This window comes from Lontra canadensis, unplaced genomic scaffold, assembly GCF_010015895.1.
Source record: "Lontra canadensis isolate GAN:19392208 unplaced genomic scaffold, GSC_riverotter_1.0 scaffold23, whole genome shotgun sequence".
In the NCBI taxonomy this organism is placed as follows: Eukaryota; Metazoa; Chordata; class Mammalia; order Carnivora; family Mustelidae; genus Lontra; species Lontra canadensis.
Window position 1 is genome coordinate 2,300,586 of NW_022631017.1, and position 21,835 is coordinate 2,322,420.

Sequence of the window (21,835 nt, forward strand, 5' to 3'; positions counted from 1 at the left end):
CTTGTTTTCCAGACAATTGAGCTGAGACTCAGAGAGGCTGAGTAAATTGCCTAGAGCCACACAGCTATATGTGTCACAGAACCGGGATTCAACTCTAGATCTGTGTGTCTATAAAGTTCTCCTTCTTAAGGGACCAGGGGTATGAAATCTCTTAAAAAATTCTAAATTCTTAAGAGACTTTATTACAAGAAATTATTTTTCCCCATTTGTACTTCATCAAAGCCATACAACAGAGCTTTCAGAAGTATAAGATACCTGTTCTTGGCAAGAGGCAGTTGATATTATTGAGTCAGTAGCAAAGAACCTTGAGGTTTAAATGAGCTGGTGTGGTTTTTTTATAAGCAACTGAGCATTTTCTACCAGACTATGCAAAATATTAAGAATAGCTTTGGAATCCCCATCACCACTGATGAGGCCAATTAAGTATGCACAGACTCCAAACTTGAAACCTTGTCCCCAGTATCTGGCAGGTGGCAACTCTTTGGGCTTCAAAGACCAGCTGTTGGGGGATGGAATGAGGAAGACGTGTTGCTTCCTTCTAGAAGCACCATGGCCCCATGTAGTGGTGGTGTCCGGGGGGGCAGTCTCAATTCCATTCATTTGCTTTGGGGTCTTAATACCTTTTCTTTGGGTTCCCAGATGAAACGAAGTTCACCGTCATACCAGAAATCATTTTTGAAGGAGACACAGTAAATCTGGTGTGTGAAAACGAAGTTTTGTCCTCTAACGTGTCCTGGCACCATGTTGAAAGGCGCTTTGACATCCAGAACAGCAGCAGATTCTTGGTTTACACCACCGTGCTCAACAACATGACCTCCATATCGCACCTCACGATTTACAACATCACTCAGGGCGATGCAGGTGGGTTTCTGTCCAAGAACTGGTGCAGAGAAAGGAGCAAAGGGCTTGTAAAGAAGCAAGCCATGGAATATATGTGAATGTGTGTGTGTGTACATAATTTTATTATATATATATAAAATAAATTAAAAATATTTAAAAATAAATAATATATAAATAAAATTTATAAAAATTTTTATTAAAATTTATAAAATTTATAAAAATTTATTTAAATATATATATAAGTAAAATAAAATAAATGAAATATATATAAAATAAATAAAATAAAAATAAATAAAAATAAATATTATACATGTGTGTATATGTATGTGTATATATATACATACACAGTGTTTTCCTCTTTGAAAAGAAGTTCACCAGTCTCAATTTTTCAAAATTAAAAATGAATCCCATGGTATATAAATAAGAAATACATCCTTGGAGACAAAAGCAGATTTCTACATTTACCAAGGCTTATGAGTTGGAAACAGAGACAAAAATATGACTTTTGTTTTTAATCTTCAAAAAATTTTCAACAGGTTTGTTGGGATGGAATTGACATCTAATAAGCTGTACATATTTAAAGGGTACAGTTTAATATGTTTTGACATATGTGTACACCTGTGAAACTATGCCCTGCCTCAGGAGAGTGAATGTAACCGTTACCCTCTTCCCAGTTTTCTTGGATTCCATTGTAATCTCTCCCATCTCCCACTCTCCTTCCCCAACACCCTCAGAAGCAGAAGTTTTAAACCTGACACTCCAGAATTTAATAACCCCGTTGTAACCCAGATACTAGCAGGGGAATCTCTTTTTCCCTGGCAGAGAAGTTGGGTTGCAAACCACAGGCCCTGTTACATCTTTGTGGTTCTGATTTTGCCACAGAGTGAAATAGAATGCCAAAATCATCCACAACCTTCTAATCCTCTGAGGCTTTCCAATTTTTCCTTTCTATCTCTTCCATCCCCACACCTTTTATCTCATCAACAAAGACTGAGATTTCTGCTCCTTCCTTAGAACATCTCTCTACTCATTAACCTGTAGCATCAGAAATGATCTGCATTGAACTTCAACACTTCCTGAATGTTTCTTTAGAGTTGTCTAGAGCAAGTCTTGGATGATTTTGAAAACGATGCTTCAGGAAGTACTGTCACGACACATGAGATGAGACTATTGTTCTTCTAAGGAACTCCACATATGTAATAATAAAAAAACATGATTGTAAGGGGAGCTGGGTGGCACAGTCGGTTGAGCTGGTCAACTCTCGATTTTGGCTCTGGTCATGATCTTGGGGTCTTGAGATGGAGCCCTATGTCAGACTCTGCCCTCAGTGAGGAGTCTGCTGGGAATTCTGTTTCCCTCTCCCTCTGCCCCCTCACCCCGCTCGCTTGCACACTCTCTCTCTCAAATAAAAAAATAAATCTTAAAAAAATACATGTGTGTATTCTATGCAGGTGAATATATTTGCAAGCTGACATTGGATATCTTTGAATATGAGTCCAGAAAAAAAATAGATGTCACACCCATCCGAATTGTGGCAACTGAAGAAATGAAGGTGACATGCGACAACAATCCTGTATCTTTGAACTGTTGCAGTGAGATTAATGTGAATTGGAGTGCTATAGAATGGAAGCAGGAGGGGAAAATAAACATTCCAGGTGAGAATGTTAGATGCCCTTTTACATATACATTTTTGCCTCTTGGCCAAGTAAAAGTGGGAGATGCACTGGGTGGGAGAGGAAATGTCAGGTGACTGTTTTTTCCCAAACTTCAGACTATTAAAATGGAACTAGGCTTGATGCCAGCTCCAGCTTAGCTATTCTAGAACAACATTCCAAAAATAAATGCATACAGAGGTCATGCTTGGGTTGTGGACAAGATCCTGGCTGAGAAGACCTGATGACTTTGGTCCACAGTAACTCCTACCTGTAGAAGAGCTGGCCCCCCACCTTCCCTCCCTCTTCATCTTCAGAAAAGAGCTAAGGATGAGGTCATTGACTTTGCTTTGGAGTCTGGTTCTGAACTTCTCTTGTCTGTGTGTCTTCTCCTGGTGTCTGTCCTTCTCAAGTCTGCCTCTGTCCCACATCTTTCTGTATTACCTAACTCTGTGTCTTTGTGTCTTTTTTTTTTCCCCGTTTCTCTGTATAGACCCATTTGTCCCTCAATTGTTCCATGTCAATTTCTGATCCTACTTGGCTTCCTTTCAGATCTGAGATATTACTGGAAGTTCTCCACCCTCCCATTTATACTCATGAATGATAATAATAAATAGATTAAAAGAGCAACTCTGACCCTGTTTTGTGTAACAGTTTATGATTAATCAATGTTTTAAAAATATGTTATCACTTTTGATCATATTTAACCCTGATCACAAGTTCGAAGCTGGTATTTCTTGCCTCCAATTTGCAGATAAGGAAATTGAGGGCGACACAGACTTATCCAAGGTTGTCAGAAAGGAAAAGAAAGACTCACCTCAGGTCTGATTTCCCAAGACCAGTGTTTGCCTTGGCAAAAGTATGTTAGCCATGCCTGAGGAGCCAGGGCTGGGGCGGGCTGATCTGGAAGAGTTTGCTCTGGAGCAGGAGACTTTTTTGTCTGGAGACTTCACATAACAAGACCCAATCCTTCCCTTAAGAAATGACAGCTTTATGTGTTCATCTTTACCCAAAAAAAATCATTTAAGTAAAATGTGGCTTTACTCGTGAAATTCATCAGTGCTGTAAAGTTTTACAGTACAGACTCTTTGCTATCAGACTATATTTTTATAAAAAAATAAAATAATGATTAATCTACATGCAAATCATCCTGAGCCCATCTATTTGCAAAGCACATTTCACCTGCTGCTTCTGTATTTTACTTTAAATCCCCCATGAAGGGGAAAAGCATCTGGTTACTGTTGAAAATGTTGACACAGGAGATGTTTAGTCGCTTCCTTGATTTTTCAGGAAGTGGTGGTTGTAGGCACCCTGGAGGAGCGGCCAGATGGGAGAAAGACCTTGCAAAGTTCCCTCGGTACTGACTTCATACACTTACAGCCCAAGAGGTGAAAGCCTCGCCCTCTGGCAGAGGAACCAGGAAGTTTCCAGTACAAATGGTCAGGGACCTCTCCGTGGTCACCACTGTTTCAGACATTCCTAATGCCCAGTGTGGGAGACAGAACAATGGATTTCCTGCCATGGGGCTGGCCACCTGGGGACCCGCACTGTCCATTCTCTGATGAACTTAGCCTTTGCCCTCGGCACCTGGCCTTCTTCCTCCCCTGTTAGCCTCCGCTCTGAAGTGCGCGCTCGCTCTCTCTCTCTCTCTCTCTCTGTCTCCAAATTCCATGAGCTCTTTAGCACCCATTCTTCCAGGTCAATAGGAGACAATCTAGCAAAACAACTCACTCCAAAGCACGAGGAACTGAATGACCTACCTCATTTCAAAAACAGGTGCATTTCATTTTCAAAATACAAGGGATAAGACAGAAGGAAGGTAATCAGCAGTGGCAGAATTTCTAACATGAAAAGGGTAGTCTTTTTTGAATGGGGGGGTGCTTCCTGGAGTTTTTCAACTCATCAGGTAGCAACTAATAATATAAATGGTAATGGTACAGAAGTAATAGTATCAGTAGTAGTAAGAGTAGAAGTGGTAATAGTTACTATTATTGGTGCAGCATCTCGCCTGCCTAGTGTAGTACTAGCTAGCTTCACCTGCACAGAAATGGATGGACAAACTGGGGGAAATTAACAGCAACAGAGTTTGTAGTCTCGCTGCAGCTGTTATGTGGTGTGATGATAAAAACTAACGGAGCCTTAACTCCCTCCTTGCACACAAGTTAGAGCAGTTCCGAAAGAGTTCATTAACTTTTCGTGGCCCTGCCTACCATACTCCAGTGGCCGCTGATCAGCGGAGTATTCATAAAACAACTGAATATTTACAAGAGGATGTGACCTTGACTGTGACCTTGGGGGACATGAGAGGGAAGAGCTTCGAACTCCACTGTCCCCTTACTTGCGTCTTTTCTTCTGGATTGCCCCACTGAAATATTTAAGCCCATGTTACCGTGTGTGCCTGCAGTCCGTCTTAGATGGTTCTGGTTTGGTTTGGGTTTTTTGGCAGCCGGACAAGGCATCAGTCAGTTATAAAGAAGGGAGACTGGGTGTTTTTCTTTCCTGAGTAGCAATCAGTCTGTGGCTTTGGAGTCCCTTGACGAAGTGCCCCTAGAGGCAGGCTGGCTTCAGGGTCTGAGGTGAGCCCAAGTAGAGAAGCAGCAGGAAGTGGTCCCTAGCACCCCAGGAGGTGGTGTTCTCCTTCCTGGCCGCATGTGAGGGTCTCCCCAGGGGGTTATTAGACAGACCAGCTGTCAGGGCTCTACCCCAGAGCAGCCAACATCAGGATCTCTGGGTTTGGGCTCCAGGTGATGTGGTTTGTAGTGGCATCCATGAGCCAACCACCAAGAAAGAATAATTGAGTCATTTTTGGTGCTCAGAGGTGGTTTTACTAAAGTGGGGAAAGGAACCCTGGGCAGGAATCACCGCACTGGGATTATGAGGAGGACTTAGTTTATTTTTGGAGTTAGGGGAAATAAAGCCCAAGGAAGTTTCCAAATTGGATTTTCATATGTTGAAAAAGACACACACTCTCTCTCTCTCTCTCTTAATTTCTAATTTCTCCTACCCCAGTGACCATCACTAATGGTCTGTGTGAGGGGCAGGCCCCGACTGGGTGCTGTTCTAAGTGTCTCTGTATCTTAACTCATTTAACCTGACTACGCAATCCGAGGCGGTAGCTATGATTTTTGGTCCCCATTTTCCACCTGGAGAAACTGAAGCACAGAGCAGTCGGGTGACTTTTTCAACCATAGCCTGCTAGTAAGTGGGAATTTGGGATCTGCAGCCAGACTGCCCGGTCCCAAGTCTGCAGACCTAACCACCATACAGTCCTCCCTCTCCAAAGAGAAGAAATTGGATTTAAATAGTAATTCCTTTTCCCGGATTGGGCCTCTTTGCTCCTAAATGGAAGAGTCAGCCAACTGTGACAGTGAAGGAACTGCTTCTGTATCTGCAGGCAACCCAGAAACTGACCTAGAGTCCGGCTGCAGCAGATACACCTTCAGGGCGGATGGGACTCAGTGTCCCAGCGGGTCCACTGGAACGACCGTCATCTATGCGTGCGAGTTTGTCAGCATGCACGGAGCCAGAGGCAGTAAGAACATAGAAGTGACATTCACTTCCATGGGTAAGGACTCCTTCACCTCCAGCCAAGGGCTGTCAACCCCCTGGGAATATCTCTGAGCTACCTGGAGTGTGGTTGGGGTAAATCACAAGCGGGAGAAAGAGGGGGTGTTCCTCCCCAGGTCTGCCTGGCACTGAGAAGGCAGGAAGGGACCAGAAAGGAGAGTTTCACACTCGGATTAGTCCTAAGTCATGGAGTTCATGACGAAGGTGGTATCCCAAATTTTCCCTTTTCCTTCCATGAGCCCATCCTCCTTCCCTTGTAGGCCAGTAGCCAGGCTCATGGCCCACCACCAGCAGGTAAAGACACATTCTGTTCTGTCCTCCTTCCCCTCCCACTCTACCTATTCTAGACAGAACCTTGCAGGAAGCTTTAATAATTTGAGACTTTATGATCATTTTACAGTTGTCCTGAATATTTTTTAGTCTTTGACTAAAGGCTTTCAACTGAGTTAGTCTTTTTTTAAAAAGTGTCATTTATTCTCCTCATGTATTCTAACTTCACCCCTGTCTGCAAAAATGGGGCAGTCACACTTGTTTTTCTCCCCGTTTTACAAAACCTGAACCACTTAGATCAATCACCAGATCACTTTGAACAATTTGGAGGAAGGACTAATACCAACACTACTGATTACCCTCGTTCACCCTTGCTACTCTTGTGACTTAGGGTTTTTTACAAAGATCAAGGTGGCGCTTATCTGAAAACATTAATGCCATAGAAGAGTTCGTGGGTCTTCTGAGCAATTTGCAGCTTTCTGTAGTGAGAGCAGGTGGACGCTTCAAGTTTCGACTCAAGAGTTGTATTGATTAGATGGGATTTTGGTTGTCACAGAAACATACTTAGCTTTCACTGAAAACCACTGGTCTGGTAGTTTGGACGTTTTCTGAGAATCGAGAGAACCAGATTCATGGTTCCATGAGCCTCTCCCTTTTCACTCTCAGAAGCCGCTGAACCGTAGAAAGGCATCTCCACACCAGATCCCGACAGCCAGTGAGGCCCATGGGAGGGACACGGCAATCCATGCTTATGTGATTGGGGGACTCTATCTGCACATTGGGATCCCAGCCTCTAAGGGGCACTGTGGGCAGGTCTGATTTCTTTTTATTGTGACGAAGGGCAAGATTCTACACTGGTGGGAAAAGCTGGCTGGCATCAGTGGGTTCCAGGCATGAAACCATTCACCTCCAGGAGATAAAAGTGAACGGCATTTTGAAATGTCAATGACATGCTCAAAGAGGGGTGGAAAGATAGAAGCAGAGGCCCAAAAAAGTGGACTGTCCATATAAGCCCTTACCTTTGTAAGGGTCTTGTTAACATTTTTATGGAATAATTCCTCATGAATTTATGAGGACATTCTCATAAGGAGGAGTAAATGTAGAGAGACTTAGAGTTAAGGTGTCTCTCCCTCCCAGTTTGCCTGAGACTGTCGTGGTATAATTATTTGGACAATACATTCTAGGATGCCTGTACCTCGAATGTTGTTTCAGAAATCTCTCTTTGGCTTAGTAAGTGTTGGATGTGTACTATAGTCAGTGGTAAGCCCTGGGAAATGCAAAGACATAGAAAAGAGAGCCCTGCTCTTAAGGGGTTCACACTTTTATGAAGAAGAGATACAGAAAGAGAAATTAAAATACAACACGGTGTTATTTAAAACATGTTTTAAAAGGGTAGAGAATGGCGTTGTTACAAGAACAGAGCCATTGGGCATGGAAAAGGTTGAGGGGAGCTTGGGTTATGTCAACAGCCCTAAGTTTGCAACCTTTCGCCCTGCCGATCATCAGGAAATAATTCCAGCCACAACAGGGAAGTGCACCAGCTCCCAAGGCAGGAGATGGAAATGAGTACAGTTGAGAGCACCACCGGGAACAGCCTAGAAACAAAGAAAGCCCAGGAGCCGCAAGGTACCCATCCCGCAATGACACCAGTGGAGTCAGGACGGCCCATGCTTTCTGCCTCTGTCTTAAATTTCACTCGTGTGTCGATGTCACCAGAAAGACTAAATCTTGTGCTTGTTGTTGGTTTTTCTTTTGTCCGTTCTGTGTGCATTCTTTCAGCCAACCTAACAATAACCCCGGACCCAATTTCTGTTTCTGAGGGACAAAACTTTTCCATAAAGTGCATCAGCGATGTGAGTAACTATGATGAGGTATACTGGAACACTTCTGCTGGGATTAAAATATACCAAAAGTTTTATACCGCCAGGAGGTCTGCTGCTGGAGCAGAGTCGGTGCTGACCGTGAAGACGGCGACCCGGGAGTGGAACGGTGGGTGCGAGACCCCAGACCCTTTCTGTTGCCATGCTGCCCGGGGCCCCTGGGAACACTCTGAAAGAGGGACCAGACCTGGAGGGGCTGTCCCAGGATGTGCCTGCACCACCGCACTCCATGCAAGAGCTTTGTAGGGGAAGATGTCCCAAATCTCCATTGTATTCATGTGGAAACAGTGGCTCAGAGAGAGTAACATGTGCGCCTGGGCTCCTCCTTCTCACGGTGCAGAGTCAGGACTGGAACTGGGATCTCCAATTCAGGAGCTTGCGCTGCCGCCATGAAATTAAGAGGATTGTTTTGCTGCTTATGTTTAAAGATGTATTTGTTTATTTTAGGGAGAAAGGGAGTATAGGCGGGAGGGGCGGGGAAAGGGAGAGAGAATCCCAAGCAGATTCCCTGCTGAGTGCGGAGCCCCATACTGGGTTCAGTGTCACGACCTGAGCCGAAACGGAGTCTGTTGCTTAACTGACTGAGGTGCCCAAGTGCCCCAAGAGGATTGTTTTTAACAGTGGTTTTACCAGAATTTTAGGAGTTTTTCACCCAATCGTGATAAAAAAAAAAAAAAAAATCTAGGTTAAGGATTTATATGCCTGGTTCCAAAGAAAGGAATATTTGCATTTCATATTTATCCCTACATGTTATTCATGTTGGAAAGAAATGCAGAGATTTGGAGGGTGGAGAATTATTTGCTATAATTGCTGCAATAAAAGTTGACATGTATTGAGCCCTTCATATGTGATAGGCACGGTGCTAAGTGTTTGAGTGGATTAGTTCATTTACGACATAAACCTAGAGGATGCCTGTGTGGCTCTGTTGATTAAGCATCTGCCTTTGGCTCAGGTCATTCTCCCAGGATCCTGGGATCTAGTCCCACATCGGGGGTCCTTGCTTAGTGGAGAACCCTGCTTCTCCCTCTGTCTGCCACTCCCCCTACTTCTGCTCTCTCTCCTTCTCTGAAAATAAATAAAAATAAATTTTAAAAAACCCCAATAAACCTAGAGGACAGTGTTATTAGTATCCCCATTTTACAGATGAAGAAACTGAGGCCCAGTGAGGCTAAGTAAAATATCTGAGGTTATATATCTGGAAAATGGCAGAGCAAGGGTGAAATGGAGACTGTCTGGCCAACCCGGGACCACTCCCCTCTGAATGCTTTCATTAGTTATAAGTTTCATCAGTCCAGGTCCTACAAGTCCCGGGTCTTTATTTGCTTGTGTAAGGCCTAGGTATCATTGTAGAAATAACTTGTCACTGTGGCCGGCCTTGGTAGAATACAGTCAGGAGACAGAATAGTGTTCCCCCGTGCTGAGCTTAACCTACACTGTCCAATTGCTCTTCCCCTTGAGGAGTCATAACTGAGGAGGAGACATGGCTTTTCCAGGAACATAAACTATTTGACTATCCCATACTCGGGACAGTCAAAATCCCATTCTCATCTAAATTAGCTATATTTTCATTTCATATCGAATTTACATTTCCCTCCTTCCCAGAAGAAACAGAAGGGGGTTTGTTCTCTGTCCTTGTTCTCCCTGTTTTCCCTCTGGCTATGTCATGGCTCTAGTTCCTCCAGAGTTGGGGCAAAGAGAAGGAATGTTAAGAAAGTAAAAGGGTCTTACTCAACTGTAGGTGCTGTTACCATCTTCCTGCCCTGTCCCCATGATGGCTGTTCAGGTCATGGCTCATCTTGTGACGGACCCTGGTATAAAGACCACTGGGATAAGGTCCTCTCTAGAAGCTCAACCCAAGGACCAGGCTCAGCCCCCTCTGCCTCACCAAGCACAGGCTGCACAGTCTACTTTTGCTGTAGCCTTCCAGAAAGACCTCTTGTCCTTAGACTTTCCTAGAATAGAGTCAGGCATCAGACATCTAACTCTAGGGTCCACAGGGGAAGCTCCCTCAAGAATTTCAGCCTAACCACTTCCACACACTTTGAAGGTATCATGGTGCTGGCATGCCTCCTCACTCACAGATGGGGCGAGGGGACACCATGCCACCACAGAGCTCTAGGTGGCTGACAACTGTCTTTGAAGAACTCCTCAGCCCTGCACACACCCAAATTCCCATGATTCTCCCTGAGTTAAGGAAAGAGACTTGGAGTAGGTAATGGGAGCTTGGTTTGAATTCCAAGGGCATCTGGCTTGCTCAGTTGGTAGAGCATGCAACAATTGATCTCGGAGTCCCAAGTTCGACCTCCACATAGGGTGCAGAGATTACTTAAATAAACAAATCTTTTAAAAAAAGAAAAAGAAGAAGAAATGTGATTCCACACCTAATAGGCTGTGTAACTTTAGATAAGCCACTTAATTTTATTTAAAAGTAAATGACTATTTTGCAATGGGTTAATCCTTCAAATACATAGAGAACCCAGGAGGAGAGTTGATCAAACGTTTTCTCGTCCAGTGTCTAGGAAGGTGTGACGTGCTCTTGCCCATGCTTGACAGGAAAAACTAAACTTCATCTTAACCTTCCCAGCCAATGCTTTTTTGGAGCAGTGATCACATTCCATCTGATTTTGCTTCCTTCCACACAGGAACCTATCACTGCATATTTAGATACAAGAAATCGTACAGTGTCGCGACAAAAGATGTGATGGTTCACCCACTGCCTCTAGAGCCGGACATCATGGTGGACCCTCTGGAGGCTACGGTTCCGTGCAAAGGTTCCCATCACTTCAGGTGCTGCATTGAGGAGGACGAAGACTACAAAGTAACTTTCCACGTGGACTTCTTATCCTTTCTTGCAGGTAAGACATGCATTGATGCATTGTGGGATCTCAAACTTCCCTCTGAAAATAGAGGTAGAGAGACATGAGGATTGCCTCAGAGACAGAATGTAACAGAGGGTACCTCATGAACTTTATTACCTTCTGTTGTGCTGTGTGGCCCAGGGCTTGTTGGTTTTTGGCAGAATTTGAGTGTGTGTGAGGGTGGAGCCCATGGGTTTTAGTGGAGGCTATTGAAGACAGTGTTAAGACACCTTCACAGGCCTTCTGCTTCCTCAGTATATCCGGTATTCTGGTGGTCCCTCTCTCCATGCTATGCATCAGCATATTATAAAAGCACCACAGAAATCCTTTCAGATGCACAGCTGAGCATCCAAGAAAGTGAGAGAAATAACCAAGGGCTAAAAACATAGAGAAAAAGAAAAATAGAAATGCTTTAGCTTCTGGTGAGACTTCTCTGAGGGTATCAGTCAGTATGAAAAACCCAGAAACTTGGGGTAGTTTTTCCTAAAGATTTTATTTATTTATTTATTTATTTATTTATTTATTTATTTGAAAGAGAGAGAGAGCACACAAGCAGGGGTGGGTCAGAGGGAGAGGGAGAAGCAGACTCAGTTGAGCAGGGAGCGTGACATGGGGCTCAATCCCAGGACCCTGAGATCAGGACCTGAGCAAAAGTAAGATGTTTAACCGACTGAGCCACTCGGGTGTCCCAGAACCTTGGGTTTGAAGGCTCTGAAGGGCATGGAAGAAAGGTTTTGCTCCCTATGCAATGACTAAAGGGCCCCATGTCACCAGCACAATGTCAAGACTCTCAAAGGGTGACATGTTCACTCAGAAGAGGATAAACAAAAAAACAAAATTTGTCCACCAGAGTTAAGAGCTTTGCCTCATTTCTGGGTGGGCACCAGTTTCCCCTGAGAATTACAACCGTCCTGCTCTCAAGCTGCAGAGTAATTAATGTATAGTGGTCCATGGGTAGCACCCAGTGGTACCTGGCGTGCACACACACACACACACACACACACACACACACACATCAAATCCTTTAAGGTAGAAGGTACCCTCAACCCAGAGACCTCAGGGTTCCTACAGATTAAGGTGAACCTAGTATGAGCTTGCAACCCCAAATCTCACAACAGAGACACCTTCATGAGGGATTTGCAAGCTCATTCATTCTTTGAACAACTATTCATGGTGACATGCTCAATGCAAAACACCATAGGAAGCAATGAAAAGGGGACGTGAGAGTTGGGGCACATGTGTTACTAACTAGCTGGAAGGGTTCTTGTCCTAAAGGAAGATCCATATAATGTTAAATTTCCAAAATGAACACTGCAGATCAAAAGAACCCGATGTTCAGAAAAGCAGGACCCAGTAGAGACAAGGATTTAGAGAAGGTGTGTGACAGGAGGCTATAGACTCCCTCTGGGTACTGGAGTACTGAAGCATTTCACCATCCCGTGTTTAACATGCATGTATTCAGTGCTCTCTAGGGGCCACATACTGAGCTAGGCACTGGGAGATGCAATGATAAACAAGACCAGGTACCTTCTCTCCAAGACTTTATCAATGTAAAGGAGGAGACAGACCCATAAAGAAGGGATGCTAAACCAACATGGAAAGGCAGGACAGGAGAAATGCACAGGGCATGACAGGATGTGGAAGAAAGGGATGCTGAGAGGCATTCTGATTGTCCAAACTGTATAGGCACAGATTTGGAGTCATGAATGGTGGAGGTAGGGGTTAGGGGAGCACCATGTAGGGGTGGGCTGACTTACTTACTTATAGACTAGGGGCATTTTAAAAACCACATTAGAATTAAATGTGGCACATGCCTTGGAAAAGTTTGGACATATTATCCATATTGGATCATTTCAACAAAATATGTGCTTTGGAGACTCATCTTGTGACTTGATTCTTCCAATAATTCTATCTCAGAAAAAGAAGTTAATGGAAAGCAAGTATGTTACAAACACAGTTTCTCGGCAAGCTCAGTTTCCTGGTGTCCAAAGAAGCTGGACATTTTTTGTCACTTTACCAATGCTGCTAACAATTCAGTCCGGAGCTCAGCTATGAAGATTAACCTGGTTCCAAGTAAGAGCATTTGAAATTTTTTAAAAATGTGGTAGTCATGAGCAGGGATTCATTTATTCATTTGCTCCCTCATTCATCCATTCAATAAATGGATATTGTGCACCTTCATGTGGCAAGCCTTGGGCTAAGGGTGGAGGGTCTAGAAGAAATAACCACAACCACAGCAACAACTAAACCATGGTGACTAACCTCAGGTGTAGGGGAAAGATGTGTGTGATGACATCTAATGTGGTGAGGGCTGAACTAGAGATCACACGGGAGACCAAAGAGGCTGCCAGGTTTCATTCTACTGGTGAGAGTCAGGAGGAAGTGATCAAGAAGGTCTTGTGTATGAAGCTCTATTTCAGCAGAGTCTGGGAGGCAAAGCACTGGACTGGGCGGTACCTAGTGTCTTTGCGGGACTTACACCCCTTTGAGGTTTCAGCAAAGGAAGGAAGAGTGTCACCACTAGACAGGGCTACATGAAAATATCAATCTAAAAAAATAGGCAACCATCTTTCCCATCCTTCATCATCACCAAGCCTATATCCCCCCCCCCCTGCATAATATTTTCAAGGTAGAAGGTCATGGTTTATGGACATTTCTGTAATAGCCCATGACCAAGAACTCTCCTCAGGAGCATCAAAGAGGCAAGTGAATAAAGCATGGTCCAGGGCTTCCACTAAAAACAATCCTCTTCCCCAGAAATCTTGTCTGTACCAGGACCTCTGATATCCAAAGCATTCATGACTCTATCACCAGGCATGTTTGGTTTACTGAGTGATCTGTGGTAATTCTCATGCATTGGTAACTAAGCTCTGGACACCAAAGTGGGAAGCAATTTAGAGTTCCCTATCTCCCTGAGTCACTGTTCCCTGACCCTACCAAGCACACCTCTTCCAGGGACAACCAAGACCCCTTCTTCACCAACCCCTGTGCCACCATCTTCACCCAGGCACAGACATGTTTTATTCGTTTATGTTTGTTCTTCTCTTCCTTCATACCAGATCTGATTCCTCTTCCTTTTCCCAGTAGAAATTACTTACATATTTCAAGATTTTATACAATGACTGAGAACTCAGTTGATGTTAAATTTGTAAGTTGGTGAGAAAGGGATCTTACCATCAGAGAATCAAAGTCCCTTGGAGATCAGAGATTCTGCAATAAATGTCATTTTCTCATTCCGATCTGGTCTTGAGTTGACATGAAATAGAGTCAACTCTAAGGGCAACCAGAAGGAACAAATGTTTACAAATATTGCTTAGAATATTCAGGTCATGGGTACCTGGAATTCCCACTATTAATTATATATGTGAATTAAGGCAGTGCTTCTCAACCTTGGCTGCATGCTAGAATCACGGGGGAAAGTTAGAAAATAGCCAATGCTTAAATCTCAGCCCCAAGGGGTTCTTATCTATTTGGGCTGAGTGAACCATGACATTGGTATTTTCCTAGCTCCCCAGGTGATTTGAATATGCCAGAGTTGAGAATCCCTTGGATTAAGGCATATTGTCCCTGAGATTCCTGGTAACCTGATTATCTCTTATCAGAATGAGCACACATTAAGCTCTCATGATTTTTTTCATGGCTTAGATTTAACAGACAGCAGAGAGAAGATTCCCAGGGATCGGAGGCAGGGATGAGGCATACAGGAAATAAATTGTTAGAAAAGCAAATGCATGTGAAAGATTTGTGTCAAAAGCACAAGGGCCTTTGGAAGATCAGGAGCAAAATAAAGAAAGTGGGTAACTCCGAAAAGGTTGCGGAAAACTAAAGAGAAAAATGAATTCAAACAGCAACATTCTAGCTAGGCCTGACCCTCTTTTGACTATCCTTTTTCCTCCTTTCAAATTGTCCTTTTTATTTCCGTTTCCAATACAGGAGAGAAGATCATGTGCCGAGATCCCACAATAGGTGTTGGGGAACCTGGGAAAGTCATCCAGAAACTATGCCAGTTCTCAGATGTACCCAGCAGCCCTGCGGGTCCCACCGGTGGGACAGTGACTTACAAATGTGTAGGCTCCCACTGGGAGGTGAAGAAAAATGACTGCATCTCTGCCCCAATACATAGTCTGCTCCAGCTGGCCAAGGTGATCTTTACACCTCTTTGACTTTGAGCTCTTGGTGGGGAGATCCATCTAGCTTATCATATTTCTTAGCAAATGGGCCTTGGCCTGGTTGGTGTTGCTCCCAAAGCTACTTTTATTTGTTTACTTCCAAAGAAGTGGCAATCCTAGAAATGCTTTATGTTTTTCTTAAGTACAAATATGGAGACCACAAAATATGTATTCTGCTCTGGGACCAGCTGTGTACCTTCACGTTGACCTCTCAGTGCCTTGTTTCTATTACCTCTGAAGTGCAGGTGGAATTATCTTCTCTTACCACTCTCCTTTGAATAATCTTGATTACCAAGTAAGTAGCTCTCATCTTTTCAGAAGGAGGAGATACATTAAAAAAATAAGGTTCATCTGTGTAAAAAAAATATGTGTATATATATATATATATATATATATATGCATGCTTGGGCTTTCTGCTTTTATAGGTCTGAGATTTCTTTCATCCTTAGAGGTAACCTTTGGTTATGAAAGATGGAACTAGCCTGCCTCTCTTACCTAGAAGAGAGGTTCCTGCCACGTGGTAGGGGAAAATTTCTCCTTTCATCAGAATAAATAAATGTTACCTCATCCTGAAGTTGTCAAGAGTAGAGACGTCTAAAATGCCATGAGTCACACTAAACAAATACTGACGAGGCCACTAGTGGAGTTCTAGTGAATGATATTGTTAGACAAGCCATTCCAAACACTCTCACTGTTGGAAGAAGAATTAAGGAAAAGGAGTGGCACTGATTTGTGTCTCATCTAATTATCTTCTGTCTCTCCTCTTGTCTTGTACTAAATTCATTAAAATACCTACTAGGTGCGAAGCATTATTGCAGGTGCTCTCAGGGTAAGGCCACCAAACCAGAATTCCGTCTATGATTTGCTAGAAGATGTAATCCTGTTGGGTAGTTCAATATACATTAATTTTGCTTAGGATAATCAGGAAGCTCTGCTTGAAGAACTTGGCCTCTGAGTTGGACCTTGATGAGGATGCTCCAGTGATATGAATTTCCCTAATTGAGAAAGATGGAAATATTTAATTTGAATTCAGTGTTGGGCCCTGGTCCCAATTCTAGATACTTAGATGCATTTTCAATGGAAAGGTTGGCCTGTTAGCCTATCAGATCTATCCATTCAACGTATATTTATTGAATACCTATTATGTGCCAATTTATGACTTATGCTGTATCAGGCATTATAGCGTACCAAACGGAATATAACATGTTTCAAATTGCTAAGGAGCTTATAATTTAATTGGAGAGATATTGAAAGTCAAACACAAGATGACATTGGTAGAAATGTCACAAATGTAAAAGTAAGTTAAATATGTTAAGTATGTTAAATAACACTTACTGGGGCATCTGGGTGGTGTAGTCCATTAAGCATCCGACTCTTGGTTTTGGTTCAGACCCTGATCTCAGTGAGGTCGTGAGATTGAGCATCACATTGGGCTCCATGCTGAGCATGGAGTCTGCTTGAGATTCTCTCCCTCCCTCTGACCCTCCCGCTCATGCTCCCTCTCTAAGATAAATAAATAAATCTTTTTTTAAAAAATAACAAAGACTTAGGAAGTCAGAGGAGGAAACTCCCCTGGGTTGGAATACTCATCAAAGTTCTTTATGGATGAGGTTGAATTGGCGTTCATCCTTTAATTGTAAGTAAGGGCTTAGGAAGTAATTGGGTAAGTAATTAGGGAACAGAAGTGGGGATGGCCGTATAATTTACCATCCAAACCAGGACACATTTTGAAAATAAAAGAGAGTGCTAGTAATAATTACACTGGGTCAGCAGATATAAAGCAGAACTGTCCCAGGAAAATTGGGATGGAGAGTCACCCCCCCCAATGGTCAGCAAAGTAAGTGACAAGAAAAAGCAGCGTAGCAAATGTGTTTCCGTACAGACCATCAAGAGATAATTTTACTCAATTTTAATCTAACTCTCTAGGAATCAGATCCCCTTTCCTTTTTCTTTAACTAGTAGTCATCGGGTTGACATGTGTTTTACTCTTCCCCTTCTATGGGTGAGATCTTACTCTATTCTGAATAGCACACAGATTAAGAGAGAAGTTATTTTATAGGGTATATTTATAGGAATGCAGAAAAAAAAGAAATCATGAATGTAAGAGATTTCCATCATGGGTAGATCAGCAGGATTTGTTGACAGGACTGACTGGCAAGGTTTTTGAGTGTCTGTTTGTGTTGGCTTTTGTTTTACTAGGCTTTGATCAAGAGTCCCTGTCAGGATACAAAGCTCCCAGCATACCTGAAGGATCTTTCTGTCAGCACAGGCAAGGTGAAACATGAAGTCAGCTCATTTCCCGGGAGCCTGGGAGCCATCATTAACATCCTCGATCTGCTCTCAACAGTTCCAACCCAAGTGAACTCAGAAATGATGACGGTGAGTTGGTTGAGACCTTACAGGAGTTTTGGGTCCCCTCTTTTCACCCCTTGGGACTTCTGGTCAAGAAACGTAACTTGTCGCCATTACAGCCCCTTCTTTGTCTTCTCCAGAACAATACTCTGGATTTTAGAGTCACAGAGTATGCTTTGTGCTTTGTCAGCTATGGTTTTTAGGGTCACGGGGGCGGAGGGGGGGGTGGTTCTAGTATTCATTTGGAGATCAAAAGAATCTCCATCTCAGTTTCCTCATTAAAATAGAATGGATACTTACCTGCTTTCTAAGAAAACCAGGAGGGAAAGGTTTTCAGAATATTGTACAATGGAATGGATGGAATGTATGGACTTCTCAGTGATCTAGAACTAAACATGAACTTGAGGCAATCAGGGTTCTGAGAGGAGTCACCCAGAATTCAAATGAAGAGTTCAAATGATGAGACTTTAACGAAAAGATACTTTCAGAGGTCAATCCGGGGATTAAAAAAAAAAAATAGAAGCCAGTACTACCCTGAGGCCTAAAGGGGAAAGGAGAGGATAGCGTGCACCTAAAGTGGAGGGAGAACAAAACCTTGGAGGAGGGATCACTAGCGGGAGCAACAGAACTATCACCAAAGATGTGCAGAAGACAGTATGTGTGTAGAGGGGAGAGGGGGTGACTGCGGTGGATTGTAGGAAAATATATTTCAACTTCTTCCTTCTCCCACCTTCCCATCTCCTGCCAGTGCTTCCCAGTGGCCAAACACAGCCAGAGGTACCTGGCAAGAGCTTGGGGAGCAAGGGTCCAAGGAGGTTATGTGGACCTCCTATGGCGAGGGTAAGGGAGTGCCACCCACTGGGTGGCTTACCATGACAGGAACTTATTCTGTCATAGTTCTCAAAGCTAGAAGTCTGAAATCAAGGTGTCTGCCAGGCCATGTTCCTTCCCAAGTCTCCAGGAAAGACTTTCTCTGTCTCTTCCAGTTCTGTGTAGCTCCAGCACTCTTTGGCTTGTAGCTGCCTCAGTCCATCCTCTCTGTCTTCATGGGACCTCCTCATCTCCATTTATCTTCTCCTCTTCTGTCCCTTATAAGAATTCTTGACATTGGAATTAGAGCCCACCTAGGTAATCTGGGATGATTTCCTCTCAAGATCCTTAATTTAACCACATCTACAAAGATCCTTTCCCCAAATAAGGCCACATCCACAGGGCCTGGGTATTAAGACATGTTCTTTTGGGCACCATCATTCAACAAACTACAAGGCTCATAGTTTCAGATTGAACAGAACAAGGCAAAGGAGGGCAAAGAAATTATATGGAGAGACTGAGAGAAAGCCCAAATGGAAAATGACAAACCCAAGTTTATGGGAGAAAAGATAAAAATATTTAGCAAAAAAAAAAAAAAAGAATGATGCCTTTGCCAGCAGTTTGGCATTCAGCTTTGGAGAGGGTCTTTTGAAACAACTTCACCCTTATTGAGAAAATATCACTCTCTACAGGCTTGAGATTTTAGGTAATATAATACAATGAATACATATCTCTACCAGTCTGCTGAATTGGCCTTAGTGGGTAATGGGGGGTGATACTTGGTAAATGATTAAAGAGGTCTCCCAGCCCTGGGGATGCATCCTCTGCTAATTCCCTGCCGTAAGAAGGAGGGACACAGAGCCCCGTTGCCTGCAATGCCTCATTTTTCTCTTATCTTTTCCTCTTACCTGTTATCACACAACCAGCTTCCAGGGAGATGTTATTTTTTCTCTTTTATGATTGAAAGAATTTGGTTGGTTTGACCCCATGTCATGTCAATTACAGAACATTCTCTCTACGGTTAACACCCTCCTCAGCAAGCCCATGTTGAGTACCTGGAAGGTGTCCCAACAGCAACCGACCAACCAGAGCTCACAGCTTCTGGATTCAGTAGAAAGATTTTCCCGAGCATTATGGTCTGAAGATAGCACTTTTTTGTCCATCAACCAAACGAATGTGCAGATGAGGAGCATGATAATAAAACCTGGCCATCCAAAACCCTACAAACAGAGCTTTGTTTTCTCAGACTCAGACCTCTGGGGCAACGTGGCCATTGAAAAGTGTGAGCTGGGAAGCCTGCCATGGGGTTCGTCTGTTGTCACTGTGGCTTTCCCAACTCTCAAAGCCATCCTCACCCAGGACAGTCAAGGAAAGAATGTTGCGAACAACTTAGTGATGACAACCACTGTTAGCCACAATATAACCATGCCATTCCAGATTTCAATGACTTTTAAGAACATCAACCCTTCAGGTGGGGAACCACAATGTGTGTTCTGGAATTTCAGCCTCGCCAACCACACAGGGGGGTGGGATAGTAGTGGGTGTGAAGTGAGACGAGTTGACGGGGACAGTGTCTCCTGCATCTGTGACCACCTGACGTCATTCTCCATCCTCATGTCCCCCGACTCTCCATACCCTGGTTCCCTCCTGGAAATACTACTGGATATCATCTCCTACATTGGGTTGTGCTTTTCCATCTTAAGCTTAGCAGCATGTCTAGTGGTGGAAGCCGTGGTGTGGAAATCAGTGACCAAGAATCGGACATCCTATATGCGCCACATCTGCATCGTGAACATTGCTGCCTCCCTTCTGGTGGCCGACATCTGGTTCATTGTGGCTGCTGCCATCCACGACCATTTTTATCCTCTCAACAACACAGCCTGTGTGGCCGCCACCTTCTTCATCCATTTCTTCTACCTCAGTGTCTTTTTCTGGATGCTGACTCTGGGCCTCATGCTCTTCTACCGCCTGGTTTTCATCCTGCATGACACGAGCAAGTCCATTCAGAAGACTATTGCATTTTCTCTTGGCTATGGCTGCCCTCTTGTCATCTCAGTCATCACGGTGGGGGCCACCCAGCCCCAAGAAGTCTACACCAGGAAGAATGCCTGCTGGCTCAACTGGGAGGATACCAAGGCCCTGCTGGCCTTCGTCATCCCAGCGCTGATCATCGTGGTAGTGAACATGACCATCACAGTTGTGGTCATCTCCAAAATCCTGAGACCTTCCATTGGAGATAAGCCAAGCAAGCAGGAGAAGAGTAGCTTGTTTCAGATCAGCAAGAGCATCGGGGTCCTCACACCACTCTTGGGGCTCACCTGGGGTTTTGGTCTTGCCACTGTGTTCCAAGGAAGCAATGCTGTGTTCCATATTATATTTACGCTCCTCAATGCCTTTCAGGTAAGTTCTTCAGGGCAGGGCTCTCAGGAAGTATCTGAACTGGTGGGACAAATTAATGATAGAAACACAAACAGGGGTAGGAATGGGGAAGAATTTTAGTCCAGAGGAGGCCCTAGCCCTAAAGAGGGGGAATTACAAGAACCCAGTGAGATAGAAGGGACCCATTCCTCTGCTCCCATGGAACCTTATACCTCATATCACCTGCATTATAATTTAGCTGTACACATGACTTACTTTGAAAAGCCCTAATAATACAAGTAGGAGGAAAGTCCCTTCCCTACACAGGATTTTTCTATTTACCCAACATTATCACGATGCCACTTACTATCTCCTAAATGAAAATGCCACTATTAAACCAAGTCATTTCTCCACTTAAGCATTCCACAAGCATTAAATGAGCACTATCTTTGTGAAGTCAGGGATAGCATCTGTCTTCCTTATCACTTTATCCCTATATTACCTAGTGGTACAGTGTAGGTGCTCGATAAGCATCCGGCAAAAAAATGAATGTCGTGTGCCACATAGTATGTTCTCTAGAAACATTTGCTGAAGAATGAGAGAACGAATGCCCCATGTAAGGTAGATGTTCTGCTCTATTATACTAAAATGAAAAAGACACACCCTTTGCTCTCTTGCAGTACATAACAAACTATATACAAGCCACATTGTTAGAAGAGCTTTAGCAAAGGTACAGGCAGCAAGGAAGGAATGCTTAACTCTGATTCAACCAGCAGGTGGGGGTAAGCATGGGCTCCCATGAGCTGATGAGGAGGTTAAACAGTCACGGTCCCGGATGCTCTTGCCAAATCCACACAAGACCTAACCTCTGCTTCTAGGTCTGACTTCAAACTATAAGGCTCATGTCTAATGAAGTGTACAGCATGGCCTGACTAGAAGGAACCAGTTATTTCACCCGAGGCCCCAGGTCCGCATCACAATGACGTGAACACTACTGCAAATAGAAGAGGTGTATTCAGCTGCCCAACAGCTGGCAATGCCAGGCTAACAATACTTCCTATTTTGCTGGACAATAGACT

At 43.7% G+C, this 21,835-nt stretch overlaps 1 protein-coding gene across 7 annotated transcripts in view; it reads left to right on the forward strand.

Annotated features, from left to right (window-relative positions):
- Positions 1-21,835, forward strand: part of ADGRF5 (adhesion G protein-coupled receptor F5) — a 94,754-nt gene that overhangs the window by 68,871 nt on the left and 4,048 nt on the right. For 4 of the 7 annotated variants that reach the window (XM_032861985.1, XM_032861987.1, XM_032861984.1 and 1 more), the window contains exons 9-17: positions 640-861; positions 2,292-2,495; positions 5,887-6,057; positions 7,836-8,318; positions 10,852-11,064; positions 12,985-13,140; positions 15,001-15,209; positions 17,436-17,615; positions 19,404-20,798. In XM_032861985.1, coding sequence (XP_032717876.1) covers positions 640-861; positions 2,292-2,495; positions 5,887-6,057; positions 7,836-8,318; positions 10,852-11,064; positions 12,985-13,140; positions 15,001-15,209; positions 17,436-17,615; positions 19,404-20,798 — 3,233 coding nt within the window. The remainder of the gene's footprint in view (positions 1-639; positions 862-2,291; positions 2,496-5,886; positions 6,058-7,835; positions 8,319-10,851; positions 11,065-12,984; positions 13,141-15,000; positions 15,210-17,435; positions 17,616-19,403; positions 20,799-21,835) is intronic. The other 3 variants (XM_032861989.1, XM_032861990.1, XM_032861988.1) reach the window with 2 other exon arrangements.